Here is a 16974-nt window from a genome sequence, read left to right as displayed (position 1 = left end):
CGAGGGATGTGTTAGGAGCTTTGGGGTTTCCGTAGAACTTTTTTCTGTCAGGCATCCCGTTTGTCTTCTCATCTTCTCTTAGTAATTCCTTCCACCCCACACCCTCCCCACCCCCTCTTCGTAAGAGCCAAAACAAGAATTCGAGGACATATCATGCGCAAAATGGGAAATCTTTGAACTGAAGTTATATCGCGTGAATTCAGCAAAATATTACTACTTTGCCTCGAAGAGTCATCGACTCTTGTTCAAATAATTTTAATTTAGTTTTTACTTGCGACAAAAAATAAGACATGATAGAAATATACAACAATAGCGAACCACCGGAGATTTTATGACCGTTTCACAGACGAACGTGTCATAAAACAAAACCACTTTAGTAACTGATATTTATCGTGTACGACCGGTTCCTGTCATTGAAAAGTAACATACAGTATACTTAAAACTTAAACCAATAAAATTATCTTGCGGCAATGAATAGCTGTTAAAGGAGTTCAGTCACGGCATTTTAAGTTATTTTGGCCACGCAAAAAAATTGCCTTCAAATTGAAGGTAACCTGAAAATAATAGTTCACTAAGAGAGAAAAACACCAAAGGGATAGTAATAAACCATAAAGGAACAAGGATGGTTTAGGATGGAGAAGATTAATACGGATTACAAACCACGAACTTGAAAAATTTAGGCTAAAGTTTCAAGATGAGCAAACCGTGACGTAACTCCTTTAACTGTTTCAGTAAAGTAATAAAACTGGACTGCGTGAAATTATTACGACTCTCTCTGACGTCGTTTGACTATGGTAATTTCAATTCTTTTTTTTTCACTCTACGTCATTTTTGCGGAAAAAGACAAGAAAAATGTCTACCCTTAAGAACTTCGTTTTCCCGCGGTTAATCAACCTCGAAAAAGTACTCCAGCAGAAATTTACATTTACTCTTTTTCGAAGGTTGGTTTTTCGCTTGATACAAGCTTGAATAAGCTCGATCTGAAGAAACTCGACGGTGTTTCAGTACTTTAGGGTGCTTGTTTAGAGCAATCGCAACTACTTATTTTCTCAAGGTTAAAGTCGACTTTGCTTTGAGTGACCTAAGATTCTTTCGGAATTGATTAAAGGAATGTACCGTGGTGACTCAGGGTTTCAACCACAAGCGCGCCATCAGGCTAGAAGTTCAACGCTTATGACAAGTATATTATCTTTTTTTAACGTGCGTGGAGTTTTCACCATTCAAAATGTTATAGCGAGAATCACATCCACGACACATGTAGTAGTGAGTGATAAACCATTCTACAGACATGATTGATTCGTTGCCTAAACAGGGTACCCAATCAATCAATTAACACATGATTTTCGTAACTCATTGACCGTTTCGTAGAGAGTAAAAAATAATTGACATTTCTTCTCGAGCTCGAAAGCATCTTAGCCTCGATCATCCTCTTACGCACTTGTGCGCTTTCAGTCTATTCTCGCGGCTTTTTCCAAACAAGCGCAGCAAGAAAACGACACTTACAATCAAACTGTATAATCAACCATTAACTTATCAACCACGACCAGTTTATATTCAGTTTAGTTATACAAAAGCCATATTTGCTATGATACCAAATGGTATAATGACCAGCCATTTGTAGTGTTCACTGTTTGTGGCTCGGCAATGACATTAGTTCATATCTGTTCACTGCTCCTGGACAAACTCGAGTGTTTAAAGCCACACTCATTCAGCTAATACTCTTTCTCTTGAGATTTTCGCGCGCGGTTACTGGTTTTGAAAATCATCAGGTTGTAGAAGATTGATTCCATTTAGGGTATTAGCTTTAAAACTTTGCCGATAGCGATGGTCTTGCCTGAAAAAAGGAAGAAAAATAAGAGATGAGTTGACGTACCGTAACGACTGGATTCAGCATCCTGGTCCAAGTTGTTAAAAGGGTGTATCGCGTTAAATCACCATCCAGTGGATAACCTAGTTTGTTTTGTCAACATTTATTTACTGGATAGCGTCATCCACCCTTTGAACAGCTGGGGCCCTAGTCAATTTATAAATACTACTGGTTGTTCAACGAGGGTTGGAGGGGAGGGGCGCCTATCGGAGCAAGGGGTGCTCCTCGCTTATTGGGGACACGGTGTATATTTAATTTTAACCAAACACATCAGAATGTCATACAGCAGTTTAATGAACAACAACAGATACTTAAACTCAAGAACTGTTCCAGTAGCGATCCTCTCAGTCAAAACAACAATTGTTTCATTATTCCAAATCAGTGAGTTCAATATTACGTTCAGATGACAGACTTAATTAATTAATTCACTCGTCTCACTATGTCAATGTCTTGAGCGTTACTTTCAGCATAGGGCCACTTATTAAGGCAAACAGGAACGCTTAAAACACGGCACGCAAGGGTCAGCCATTATTGGAAAGTTGGCGAAAGGAACGTTCGTTTGCCCACTGTGGAAATTAGACGGTGGGTATCCGGTCGTTTAGCCCTCAAGTCTATAAGCTCTTAACCGTTTAGCCCTCAACCAGTAGGTGATAACGCTGTCTGTTTCTCGTTCTTTAAGCGTTGATGGGGGTTAATTGACTTCTGGTTGGGGGCTAACCGGCTAAGGGCTTAACGACTTTGGAGCTAAATGACTGGTAACCACATGGTGCCTTTCAGGCGAGTCAGGGTGCTTCCAGCAGCTCCTAGTGCAACATCTGCGGTGAAGCAACTTGCTCGAGAGCTTTTTTTTCTTTCAATCAACGTGAATGGCATTCTTACAGTACCTTCGTCTCTGAGCGTAAATCTTCCCATCTGTGGGAAGTCGGTAAACTTCTCTATGCAGACAACTCCAGTTGTTTGTAGCCTCGCTATTGCTACGTTGTCTTGTTTGATGAATCTCGGTCTTTCCTTCTGTCTCTTCCCTGTTTTTCTGTCAAGTAACGCTATTAAATGCTGCAAAAAATATACAAAAAAATGTGAAATTAACAGTGAGCTAGTTTGTCGCTGCCTGTCATCTTCAAGACTACAACTGCTTTGTTATGAATTTTTCTTCATTCAGTTGCCTTTCCTGTTAATTAACAATCCTTTTAAATTAAATATTTCCCATCAAACTCTACGTGGTTGAGTTAATTGTGACGTTCTGTGGCTTTATGTACACTCACCAAATCGTCTGTTTTCAGCCGAAAAATTTCAAGTTTAACGACACTCATTTTCCATTTAAGGTCAAAGAAAGGTTTTATGGCTGATAAACAAAATTTAGTGGAACAATCGGAAGGCTAGAAATGCATCATCCTGGGAAGCGAATTCAATAAAAGGGATCATATTTATATTCTGTCGAATATGATTTCCTTTTTTCCGAAAGGCGATTTATTCTTACAAGTTATGAAGTTTTATGGAAGCGCATCTAAGAATATACTTCAAAAAACAGTACTAAGAAAATACGCGCGCTGATTGGTTAAAAATCGTGTTTCTATTTAACAAGTAGATTATGAGCTCGAGATTTCTATGACGTGATAGCTGATAAGGACGAAGGCCGAATCAACTATCACATCATTGAAATCGAGAGCGAATAATCTAATTGTTTTAGTAGAATTCTTACTAAAATTTACTTCAAATAACGGTTTTCAATTATTTCTTGACGTATTAGTAAACTATGCGCCTGAAAAGCATCGCTCGGATTGAATTGTCATTTAAAATTGAAGTTGTGTGCGCGCGAGCATCAGTTTTTTCAATAATTTCAACTTTTTTGAAAGTCAAGAAACCGTAAATGTCCTTCGTTTAGACGTCTCAGGAATTTAATTATCCATTTGCATCAAAATTTTCCTCCAAAACTTTGGAAAAACGAAAGAAACGTCACCATTGCCTAGACGACCTCCAGCCACTTCACACTAATTAACAATTATTCCATGAAACCGCGTTGGATATGAAGTGATAAATAACCAACGAGCGCGTAGCGCGAGTTGGTTATGATCACTTCATATCCAACAAGGTCGAATGGAATAATTGTTTTAGTATATTCTTAATCGGGTTTTTGCCGCCGATTTTTATTTCAACAATTTTACAGAGCGGAAAATTTTTAAACTTGGCGCACTGTTTTCCATATAAGGTAAAACTCCGACTAATGGCTCATAGTCGGAGTTTTTGAGCCAATCAGAGAGCTAGAAATGCAATAGTCGGAGCTGAGAATATACTAATGGCTGATAGGATTGACTTGTTCAATGTAATGTAATTTGGAATTTGTATTAAAGACTTAAAGACTTAAAGATAGTATTCAATGGCTCAGCCAATCAGATTACAGCATTTGCATTAGTATGCTTGTAGAATTCTACTAAAACTCGATAGAAACACGGTACATGTTTTCTATTTCTCAAATAAAACACAAACACAAAGAATAAATTTCATATTGTTACATTATCTTACCATAAATGTACATTCTTCTATGACATTGTGAATATGTAAAACAGCGCTATAACCTGCACAAATGATGGACTTATGCTCGAGAATAACCACCTGAAAGGAAACAAACGTGATCGTTTTAAGACAAATCTGTCACTCCTGGTCCTCCTTGGAGCACGCAATGCAAAATACCGTCTAAAGTTTTGTTTTCAGAAAGAAAAATGTTGGATAAGAAACCTCTTCTTGATCCTTTAGTGTGTTACATCACTCTACAGCTACTCATCAATTATATTCTAACTTGCTGCACAGAAAGATTCTACAAGTGTACATTTATTATTACACAGATACGTTACACAATCTAAAATCAAATCCTCCTAGTATGTATTCATTAATACCCAATAATTTCGCTTTAGTGTATCTGTAGTCTCTCGTCGTAACTGTTGTTAATTATTATTTGTAATATCGTTAGTTTATTAGTTGTCTTTAGTTATCGTTGTCAATTCTAGTCTCTTTAGTTCTCTTGTTACCTTCAGTTGTATTTAGTTGTACCTAGCTGTATATTTATAACTCGTCCAAACACGACCCGCCTAGATTAGCTCAGCTATCCGCGGGCATGTTACAATTGTAATTTTAATTTGACAACAAATAAAATGTATATGTATGTATGTATCAAAAAATTACAAGATAATGAGTGTCTTTCTAACTGACCTGAGCTTCAAATGTTTTGACTGTATGGCATAAGTTGTCCGGTGCACAGAGCACAAACCCAGGAGAAACATCCTGCAATAATAAAGACACTATTGTAATCAGTTTACCTTGTGACACAGTTGTCATACAACAAGCCTCTTACAAATTGTGAAACCTGATTCTTGATGCTAGGAAACACAGTTGACCTGCACCACTTTAGGGCCGGGGAAATTGTTTGTGTTCTTTATCTTTTGTTTCCTTTAGCCAATTATAAAGAACCTTGCAAATGCTTATGGTGCCTATCTGACTAACAATAGACGGATCAAAACCGACCAATGACTGATGACAAACTTTACACGAGTCTTTCAGCCAATACCATCATGGCTAACCTGACCAATCACGTTTAACGGACTAGACTTACAACATCATCGACTGACAAACACTATTCACTTGACTCTAAAGATGACTTCCGCAGGTTGTCGAAACGTCAGTCACCACCAACAGATCTTTTCAGAACTACCCTCACCCGGACGATCACACTATACGAACTACTGATACTCCTGGGTTCAAGCCATTTACTATGTCGAAAATTTTGGCCTAAATTTTTCTGGTTCGTTGTTTGTGATCTGCGTCAATCTTCCCCATCCTCAACCATCCTTGTTTCTTGATGATTTATTACTAACTCTTTAGTGTTTTTCTATCTTAGTAAAATAATATTTTCAGCTTTCCTTCAATTTAAAGGTAATTTTGTACCCGGACAGATGAACTCAAAATGCCATGTTTCTTTTTATCTCTGTGATGGTGTGAGATGTTTTGAATGACGGTACAAACCTCTTCTTCAATTCCTCTCAATTTAAGTTTAACATTATCTCCAGCCACGGCTCCTGACTTTTCTTCTTCATCAAATATGATTCCTAACACCTCTACTGCAACCTGTATGTGTCAAAGTTACCACAGTCTAATAATCGACTTTAAATAATAATGTTCTAGTTAAAAAAGCTATAAACTGTAAATTAGTGAAGAGCTTTAAAGTTCATGTAAATGTAGATGGCATTTTTGAAGAACAAAACAGTGTTGTGCAGGGCTGTCATTAAGTTTTAAGTCACCTGTAGCCTCTTTTTCCACACCTGTAGCAACCTTGTTACTTTGTGGTTGAATTATATCAAGAACAGGCAATTTCACCAAGGGAAAATCAAGCATACTCAGCCGTAACAGGTGTTACGGGTTACGGCCTTTAATGACAGCCCTGCTGGGGGAACAAGAGCTACAGGCGCGTGTTTAAACACCTTTTTTGAGTTCTCCCAAACTTTCACAAATTTTGTTAAGAAAAAAGAAAACATTTGTGGGGCAAGTATTTAATAAAATTACTTCATCACCTTGTTGGGCATCAAAAGCAGCGAATCTCCCTTGGTAAGGTTTCCAGACTCTACTTTACCAAGTACCACAGTTCCCATATCCTGCAGTCATGTAAAAAATAGATTGTTATTACTACAACAAATTTAGATGCTATCAAACAAATCAAATAGAGCTTGCTCAAGTGAGCAAACAACCCTTTTCAAACAACTAACTTTTTCACATGATCTTCTATGAGTACAACAAATGCACTGCAACACAATAAAATTGTTCGCACCTTGTATCTTTCTGAGATCGGTATTCTAAGAGGGCCGTCTATAGGTCGTGTCAGTGATGGTAGTTCATCTATATATTCCAAGAAAGACTTGCCACTGCAACACAAGACAGTAAATTTGAATTCTGACTTAAAACGTCCTATAATAGTCTTTTACTAGTGACAGTTTACTTGCAGGTAGTAAACTGTTGAGAATAATCAGAAGAATAATGCTATCATGTACATGTTTGTACTCTCACAGTGGACAGAGTAGTTGGGAAAAAAAACAAACTGATGCCAGAGCAAAAACTGAATGGTTTCCCAACCACCAGTAGCAATTTATAATAAGCCATGGCAACTAATTTAACATGTAGTTTAATTTGACAATTTCTTTTCCTCAACTCCAACTTCATCAATGCCAGCGAGTTTTAAGTTCAGCTACCTAGAAACTTCCAAACAGATTGTAACAGTTTAACAAGATTGTACTTGATCCATCCACAACAAAGACTTCAGATGGATATTCGTGTTGTCTCATGAGTCCAGATTCATCCAAAGTGCTTTACCATCCATTTAAGAAGTGTCATGAGTTTTTTTCTGGAGGAAGACGTTGCCTCTGTGTTTGATCTCTTCAGTTAAAACGCCAATAAAAGCTGTGGGGATAGTACTTTTGTGCCAGACAGCAGGAAACAGAGGGCAAATTTTAAAAATCTTGTCTTTGGGCCATTAAGATCTAAGGAAACTAACCTAAAAGGACACAAAGGACTGGCAAGAGTTACATGTAAATTTCAGCCCAATTGAGTACTCACCTGTACCATGGGCACACAGAGGGATCTAATCTTTGACGAAGATTAGCACCTGTTAGTCCTGAACAAGGCATATAATGAACATCTGTGACAACAAACAAGAGAAAGAAAGAAAGCAAAAGGAGAAAAGTTCAATTACGTTTTCCTTCACAAACCAAGTATTCCAGTCATGCATCCACTACTGTACATGAAGATGAAATCCAAAACAAAGTAAAACAGAATTGTACATTTTATCACAGCAGAGAAGGAATCAATAAGATCAGAAATGTGTTGTGACCACAAAAATCTGCCAAAGCTCTTTTTGTGATCAGATGCTCTTCATAAGTAATGACTATCCTTACAACAACCCTGAAAAAAATCCTATTTTTGTTTTGTGATTTCAGTAACAAATTGTAATTTTAATTTAACACTCTTGTAAACAGCCATGACGGCAGGACTACAGGAATCAAATGTTACCTGTCTTTGGGTTAAAGCCACTTTTCTTTAGGAAAGGAGTCAGTTTTACTTGGATTTCTTCATATCTTTAAGATATAAAAGCATCAGTTTACTTTAGGAAGAGTTTTTTTTTTTCATGTGTATAGACCCCTTTCAGTTAATTCCCAATCTGGAGAACAAGACAATAACATTGTTTTGCATTTGAAAGGTTTGTTTCTCTCAGGGAGAGAACAACCATTGTTTTGTGCTCCAGACTGGAAATTACTGAAATGGGTCTATATACATGGTACTTCCATTACACCAAGTGTATCAAGCATCATTCTCAATATCGAGGTTGCTAATGTCAATGTCAAAGTTGTTATGAGTTGAGTTTAAGAGTTGAGTTTAAAATTATTGCATTCCAGAAAGCGAGAAGTATGAAAATTTCTAATTATCAGAGAATGACTTTGCGCAGACTGAGTTAGACAGTAGGTCGGTTGAGTGATGGTTTTAGTTCTTTTATGAATAGCATTTCAAATATTTTAAGCAGATGAGTTTATACTTGAACTGAGAATGAAGTTTGATGCATCAAAACATTGATTGACATTACTTTTAATCTTTCAAATCATGATTCACAAATAAAATCAAATCAAATGCTAGTGGAAACGTCCCCCCCCCCAGGGGGGGGGACTCCCATTTCAAAAGCATTTGGAAACTCATCAGGAATTTTGAAAAGAACCTCTCAGAGGTACCAAGATCGTGTTCTGTAGGCATGGCTTCAATTTTTTTTAACCCCTGAGAGTTACCAATTCTAAAACAACATAGTAACTGGCACCTTCATTATTTTTAATTTTGATAAAGACGATTGCTTCAAATACCTTCTACCCGAAAAGTGGATTTTCAAATATCTCCTGTCAAATTTTTTCGGCTGAATACCCTAAACGGTACTATGAAAGCTCCCGCTGTGGACCTTTTAAGGCCAAACACCCTTAGTGGTACCGAAACCATTTTTTTTAACCCCTCAAAGGTACAACGAGCCTCCCCATCCTTTTTATACAGGAATCCCTTATCCCTGGGAGCTGTACTTCTGATACTCAAATGAAACAAACACAAAAAATTTATTTCTTAACAGCTTGTTGACAAACCATCTCTGGTTCCTGAAGATACCAACCTTCCCTCGTCCCATTCCACTGTGGGATCATCCATTTTATTAACAAGGACAACCAAGTGTTTTACTCCTGCTGTTTTCGCCAACATAGCATGCTCTCTGAAATACAATGCAGAACCCACAGTCTTGCTAACATCAAAAAGCAAAGATGAAAAAAACTGGTTTTCTGATTTCAGACAAATCCTCCTGACTTGCAGCCACCGGCCTCAATGATTATGAAGAAACAAAATGCATTGAAATATTTCTGTGCTACTCTGATACAAATCTGTCATAAACAAGAAAAAAAGCTGAATAAAAATGTACTTCTCCTGAAACAATACTCTCCTGCTGGCCTTACCTGTGCCTGAATCCAACTACAAATAAAATACTGGTTTTTTGATAAACCAGAGATGACAAACACACAAGTCTGACATGGCTAGTACATAACCATGTTGAACAAAAATACGTTTTTCCCACCTTGTCTGACCTCCTCTTTCAAAACCAGTTTCAAATTCTCCTTTTCTGGCAGAGATGACCTGGGAGAGAGAAATACAGTCCAAGGACCAGTCGTTGATATCGATCATTCTGCCCTGTTCAACCTTCACAATCAAAAACTGTTACATGCAAAGGAATAGCCTCTACCAGGTAAGAGTAGCCACAAACATGTGTTAACACATTCACAGCGTTCAAGAATGACATAAACCCATGCTCATATTCACAAAAATACCTAACACCCTCACTAATTGCATCAGTCAAGTCAGTAAGACCAAGCTATTGATGACTCTCAGTCATAATACACACAGTCCCCAATGCATTCAATCAATTTTAAAATACAGTACCTAGTAAGGATTTTAATAAGATCTGACACCGGCTGGAACTCTGGTGGGTATTCTGTGGTGAAATGCCAACCATAATGTTGGCATTTTTCAAAATTGGCCCTTTCAAGGAAGTTGAACATTATGGGGTTCTCTTATTGCTCTATGACAAGTGCTGCATCAAGACAGCAATCCACTTTAAATCATATCAACAGTACTCACCTAGTTTGTATCAAATAGACTATTTTAAACCGCACAACATACATGCATACATATATATATACATCAGTATTGTACAGGAAAACATACAAGACATTATGATAAGTGAGTACTCACCAGAACTCCAAGGTCGGCCTGTGCAGCGCCACTGATCATGTTTGGAACAAAGCTCTTGTGTCCTGGTGCATCCAGTAACGTGAAATGCTTGCTGGGTGTATCAAAGGCAGCTCTTCCCACCTCTACTGTTTTACCCTGAGGAGTGACAGTGATTCAAGAAGATATTAACATTGTGTGAATCTGATTTTGAATGTAACAGTTCAAGCTCTTTACAATTAATGGTTAAGGTACCAATGAGATGTTTTAGTTTCCACCTGTGAAATTTTATGCATAATACCACTCAGAACTATTACATAACCGGTTGACAAGGAAAATATTTTACGCCCACAATTAATGACAGCAAAGTTTCACTGTCATGTCAACCTGTTAAAAGCCCCTGAATGTAACCTTGAATGTTTGAATGCTGGCATGGACAAAATGTGACAGTATTCACCATAAAGTTAATCAAATCACATCCATCTAATATGCTATTAAGGACAATATGAAATGTCATTTCAATTGTTTAAAAAGCTGAGAACAGCACTATTCCAAAAACGTGATACCAGTGTCTGAGCAGTAAACATGGAAACAGATGAGTGTGGTTGTACCTTATCTCTTTCTTCTTGATTTGTGTCCAAGGCCCACGATAAATACCTAACGAAAATAATAAATAATATTAACTGTAATATTGATAATGATGATGACAATGACAATAATGATAAAGTTTTATAACAATTATAATAAGTATTGATAACACAAAATTATTGAATAGTATAAGAAAATAGGAATGAACAAATAGGTCTGAAATGGCATTGTCTAACTATTTGAAAAAAACTTGTTTTGACACCATGGAATAGTTAAGATGCATCAATCAAATTGCTATTATAATTAAATTGTACCAAATACATTACTTAGAACTCTTAAGAGACCAGATCGCAATCTAACAGTATCCAGGGCTAGCGCTGTGCTCTAGAGGATGGGTGCCACAGGCGACTAACTCTTGCCTTTGGCCGACTGGAAAATCTTACTCTTTTCAGAAATAAAGTTATGTGCTGGGCACCCAGGATTTCATGATTAGGAACCTTTCAGCTCCTCACAATTTTTCTTAGACAACAGCCTTGAGTATCAACAATAGTAACCGTCATTACTACAATACCAACAAACCAACCATGTTTCTCTGTTCTTTTCTTTTGCTTCTCTTTCATACTTTTCAAGCGTTCTTTTGTCAACCTGTCCTGTCAGATACCTACAAGTGTGACAAATAATTTAATTTCTTTGTAAACGAAAAACCAAGTAGAAGTATTTGATGTTATTAAAATGTCATTCTAGTATAATATCTTTTTCGGTATCTCTATTAGCTGATCAATTCAAACCCTCACTTACATCACATGACCACCAATTGTTGATTTTCCAGCATCTGAAAGGAATGAAATTGTGTTCATTTTACAATGTGCTTACATAAATTTTGTGTACATGTATGTGATATGTACAAGGGTATAGTGACAACAAACTTTAAAAAAAAAAATTTTTTAATTTTTTTTGATAGCCAACAATGATAACTCATAATTATATTGATTTTCTAGCATTTGAGGGGAACAAAATTGTGTTGAATTAACAATGCTGCCAACATAAATTTTGTGTTCATGTATGCAATATAAAGGTGTAGGGTACAGCACAGTGCAGTGCAGTGCAGTGCAGTGCAGTGCAGTGCAATACACTATTTTAACTAAAATGTAAAGTTCTTGGTGAGTGAAAACAAACTTTTTAATATTTTTTTTATAAAATCATAAATCATATTGAAGCCCTCACCAACATGACCAATAAATATAATGTTCACGTGTTCTCTTTTGTCTTCAGCTTCTTCTTCTTCAACTTCTTTCTTGGCATTCTTCTTCACTGGTTTCACCTCTTCCTCTTCCTCCATTTCAGCTTCTTCCGCTTCCTTGTTTTCTACATTAATAAATGTACACAAAGTCAGTCTATTATCGATAAGGATGTAGAGAGTACAGCTGACACATTTAGGGATGCAGCTTAACGCATTCATCAGCTGAAACTGAGCTTATCACTGGCTGAAATGGCTAAATACAAAGTTAAATCTTCACATGTTCTGCAGAGTGATCAATGCTTTCTGTTTTTATCTTAATTTAACAACAAAAATTATGTTTTTTTCCTACAGATATTTAATATTACTTTTCTCCCCAACCTTATTCCCAGAGTATCTCTTCTTCCTATCCCACTCAAGAAGGCAGGAATTGAAGAAGATGGACTCTAAGAACGAGATCGTTTTCTACCTTCATCCATATTTGTATCTGGTTTCATAGCTTCTCTATCTTCACCTGCTTTGGAAGACCAAATGCAATTCTGTTAAGTTGATTGTTAGGGTACTGTAGTGTAAAAGTCAAATAACGTGCCTGGGATAATAATTATTAAAAGTTGTTTTGTTGGGCTCATTTCCAGGGGTGCTTATTAACAGTAAGTTTCAAACATGTTTGGTTTCGCATGTCTGAAAAATTTTACCAGCATTAAAGAATAATATTATGGAGCTTTTTGATAATAAATAAAGAAAGACAACAATATGAAACACAAAAAAAGTTCTACAACAACATTGCTAAGTGAACCTCGTAAGTTCCTGAGCATGCACACTCTACAGGAAGAGGTTTACAGTAAATTAGATAAAGCAATATTTGTTGTTAAAGAGCTAAAACTAAAAGAAAGCCCAAGGGCTTATCATTCCCAAAAGGATTTTCTCATCTCAAATTGAGTGATTTACTAAGGGAGCTTACTTACAATATTTGAAAATGAACTCCCTTAGCAAGTTGCTCAATATGAGAAACAATAATATTGTTTTTAGTCATCTAGTGAGCTACATGTATATGTAGTAAATATTCGTTTGTACATTTACAAATAAAGTTATTCCTGTTGTTGTTGAGAAGCCAGGGAGGAGGGGAGAGACTGTCTTATTGCAAGAGTTTACTGTGCCTTGCAATAAAAAGCAAACTCTGAAGATCTAAACCTAACTAATGCTGGCATTTTTGGTTACCGGTCATTTAGCTCCCAAGGCGATTAGCCCCTAGCCACTTAGCCCCCAACCAGAAGTTGATCAACCCCCATATTCAAACTTAAAGAACAGGAAATAGACAGTTTTTGACTTCTGGGTGGGAGCTAATCGACTTCTAGTTGGGGGTGAAAAGGTCAGGGGCGAATTGACTAGGGGGTTAAACGACCAGTTACAGCACTTTTGGCTATCATCAATCACAATGATTACAACGAACACCAACAAACCTTGAGAAACAGAAACGAACAAAATGGATCAAAATCTACCAATCAAAACCCACAGATGCGACCTTATGAACCCATTGAAAAAACAATATGTTTTCTCAGAGATGTGCTAAGATGATTGACAGTAGCAAAACACGAAACCCTTGATTGAGCAAAGTTTGCATGTTATTGAAAGGCACAGCAAAATATTCACCCTCAGGCTAACATCCAGCAAACCAAAATATTAACTTCTCACACACAACTGGGAGCTATGCCAAGCTAAACCATGCAGCCCGACCTTTACTACAAAACGTGTAAATTATAGCACAAGAAAGTGACACTGTCAGTAGTGTCATGCATCTTATGAGTTTTTTGCTCTTTCCTACTGAACAAGAAAGTGACCCCAGGAAAAGATGCTACTGGGGTTATATGCTGCAAAAAAAATTCTATTAACTACCGAAAATGAAAACTCACAGCCCAACAAGGGCTTCACAAGAACAAAAAGAGTAAACTAAATGACCTTGAGAAGCAAATAACTATCAAGCTAGAAGGGTGGGTGGGTGGGTGGGTGGGTGGGTGGGTGGGTGGGTGGGTGGGAGGTCAGGCAATGGCAAACGGCCACAAGAAAACTGGCAAACAACAACAAACCATGTGACCTAACCCCAGGACACTAGCACCCAGACTCCCAGATATGTGAGAGAAAAATGTTTTCCACTTCTTTCATTCTTTAGCTAGTGGAAAATAATCATCATCATCATCATAATAATAATAATAACACTAATAATAACAGTAGTAATAATAACAATATTTATTAACTTCTGTTGTGCCAATATCAATGTAAAAATTTTCATCCGCACAAACTCAATTACTGTACTTAATCAAAAACTAAACTTATGAAAGTATCTAAATAATCTAACAACAAATTAAAAATATATTAATAGAAATCCCAATAGTAAAATATATATACAGTCGAACGTGTATTAAGCGGTCACCCTCGGGGAATGGCTAAGTGACCACTTAATACAGAGTGACTGCCTAATACAGGTTGCAAGAAAAACATTTCAAATAAAATCAGTGCTAAAAAGACATTTGACCTCAAATTGACCAAATTGGAAAAATTCATTTTCAGTGTTTTAAAGATTTGTGAAAATAAACAAGGAAATCAGTTGTTGCACCTCGCGTGTTACATTATATGAAACTGCATGAACAAGTAATTGACATCGCGTGACTGTTTAATACAGGTCAAGACAATAGAAAAAGCTCATTGGGACTTAGTAAAGGGTGACCGCGACCACTTAATAGAGGTGACCGCGACCGCTTAATAGAGGTGACCGCTTAATAGAGGTCAAAATTACAGTAATTAAGGGAAGTAATTTTCGGGACACATACATGTACCAGATGAGCAAACAACTAATAGATTCAGCAAACAATTGACGGCCTACCCTCTATGATCATTTGATGTTCATCTTTTTCAGTAATTTCTGACACTACATCGCCATTTGTAGATGGTGTAGCTGTAATAAATTAGGCCTTGATTCATTAATTATCATCTTAAATTAAGGGGCAATGAACGTAGTTGGCAAACAAATGGCCACATTAAAATGTAAGAGCTACAAAGTAAAAGGGGTTACAAAAGTGCAAATCTTTTGAATCTTGTGTCTACAGATCAATTCTATAGTTGATCTCATAGACAAAAAGGAGGTTTGATTACGTAAGCTTTCATCTGAGATTCTAGCTGGGCCAACAGACTTACATGGTGCATGATCGTGGTCATATCAAAACCTAAAACAAAGTTAACAAAACAACGCCAGATCTTCAATACTTTTCACCACAAAAACGCCTACGGGACGAACATTAAGCAAGAAAATTAATCCTTACCATTAGATGCCGCAGTTTTAAGAAATGAAGGAACAAACGCAGGGGCATTCACGTTTGGAATGAAAGGTTTTGCGTTCACATTGAGTGAATGTAGTCGCGCATTCAGATCGCTTGTATCTTCACTCGTCTCCCCTGGGCCAGGATCATCTAAGGAATCCCACGAATCTGGTGCGTTTGCGTCTGAATTATTAGGATCCATCCCTTGATCGAGGTTGCTTGAAGATATTTTGATAGTTCAGAACTGTAATATTTTTTTTCTCCGATGACCCACGAGAAATGGTGCAATTTCCACGCCGGCTAGTGCGGCATTGAGCATGCTTTGACTGAACCGCTGACAGGTCCAACAGAACAGGCGGCTCAGGAGCGTTCTCTGAACAGCTGTTTGGATGGATGGTGACACTGACACCTGAGTACAGCTAATGAAGGTCTGGCCCAGGACTGGCTTTCATAATAAAATTTCGAGCTGGCAACTGGAAGTAGTAAAAAATAAAATAGAAATATCGGACTGGAAATTTAGCGAGACATTTCCCCTCTGAACTTCAACAACCTCGTCCCCGGGGTCTTCTCCCCCCCCTCAAACTGGGGCGGGCGGGAGAGAAATTGTACCACGTGATCCAGCTTCGCCTGGGGAGCCCCCATTTTGAAAATCGTCGAGGAGAAGGCCATGGAACGTCGGTTGAGGGGTACGGGTATAGGAACGAGTCTAGTTCGAACATTACTAAGGTGCATTCTTGACCGAAAGCAAGCTTCACTTCTCGACACGGTTGGACTGTACTCAAATGTAAAGAAGAAATAAGGTATAACCCCTCCCCCGGGGGGGGGGGGGAAACTTCCAGAAAAATTGGTTAGGGGTGTGTAGCCCACTTCACAAAACCCTTACCCTATTTATGACGAATCTGCGATTTTCCCTACCCTATTTATGACCCGACCAAAACGAGGAATCTGAACAATTTAGGCGTTACTTTTTAAGATGCGCAAGCCCTGACGTATCTCCTTTCAGTCCTTTATGCAGTGAATTCCAAACATTAGGGCAAAATATTAATTCAAACTAAAAAGTCAACCAAGGTGTAGTTATTTGAATTAATTTATTAAGTCATACTTAGTATGAAAAGCATTTTCTTCAACACTAGTTGAAATGTCTAAATTATATCTTTGACCCAACACCAACGCCTTAATACACCACCCTCTAAAACGAACGTGCTTGTTCCTTCAACTTCAATTAGTTAACGAAGATAACAGTATGCCAAAATTTCTTTTTTTGTTTTGAAAGGTCTGCAAACACAAACCGATCAGAACAATTCTAAGAAAACTTTTCCTTCTCGAGGCACGATTCCAGGCCCTGACCACGATACGCTGGAGAAATTTTGAAACGCAACTTTACTTCTACGGTTAGGCCTACCGTTCACACTTAATCCGACACGACAACGGGGCTTTCCGAAAACGCTCTTCAACCCAAAGGGATTTGATAACACCGACTTAGCGTTTTCGTGTGGACGGAAAACATTTTGCATTTTTAAAACGGAGCTTTTCGAACACGATGACGTCACGATAATCACGTGATTTCCCTACCCGAGTTTCCCACAAATACAGATCCACAAGGACCGGTGATTGTTGCGTTTTCAAATTTTCTCGGGCGTAGTGTGGACAGAAAACATTTGATGGGTTTAAGAGTGAAAATGCAACTAATC

At 37.6% G+C, this 16974-nt stretch overlaps 1 protein-coding gene across 2 annotated transcripts; it reads right to left on the bottom strand.

Annotated features, from left to right (window-relative positions):
- Window positions 1-804: 804 nt before the first annotated feature.
- LOC145489318 (eukaryotic peptide chain release factor GTP-binding subunit ERF3A-like) lies at window positions 805-16960 on the bottom strand. Of its 2 annotated transcripts, none has more exons than XM_081468278.1 (19): window positions 15287-16960; window positions 14851-14922; window positions 12442-12489; window positions 11960-12100; window positions 11534-11567; window positions 11319-11396; window positions 10759-10804; window positions 10172-10306; window positions 9498-9556; window positions 9045-9140; window positions 7916-7980; window positions 7463-7544; window positions 6681-6774; window positions 6427-6507; window positions 5882-5983; window positions 5072-5143; window positions 4388-4477; window positions 2752-2920; window positions 805-1834 (listed from the first exon to the last, which is right to left on the bottom strand). In XM_081468278.1, exons 1-19 carry the CDS (start codon window positions 15483-15485, stop codon window positions 1791-1793), a joined length of 1707 nt encoding a protein of 568 aa, XP_081324404.1. In that variant the 5' UTR covers window positions 15486-16960; the 3' UTR covers window positions 805-1790. The 2 variants fall into 2 exon arrangements, with proteins under 2 accessions (XP_081324404.1, XP_081324405.1); XM_081468279.1 differs by having other exon boundaries at window positions 12442-12486.
- Between the last annotated feature and the right edge of the window lie 14 nt (window positions 16961-16974).

The sequence above is a fragment of the Orbicella franksi genome, chromosome 6 (assembly GCF_964199315.1).
Source record: "Orbicella franksi chromosome 6, jaOrbFran1.1, whole genome shotgun sequence".
In the NCBI taxonomy this organism is placed as follows: Eukaryota; Metazoa; Cnidaria; class Anthozoa; order Scleractinia; family Merulinidae; genus Orbicella; species Orbicella franksi.
This window is presented reverse-complemented; position numbering and strand designations above follow the sequence as displayed.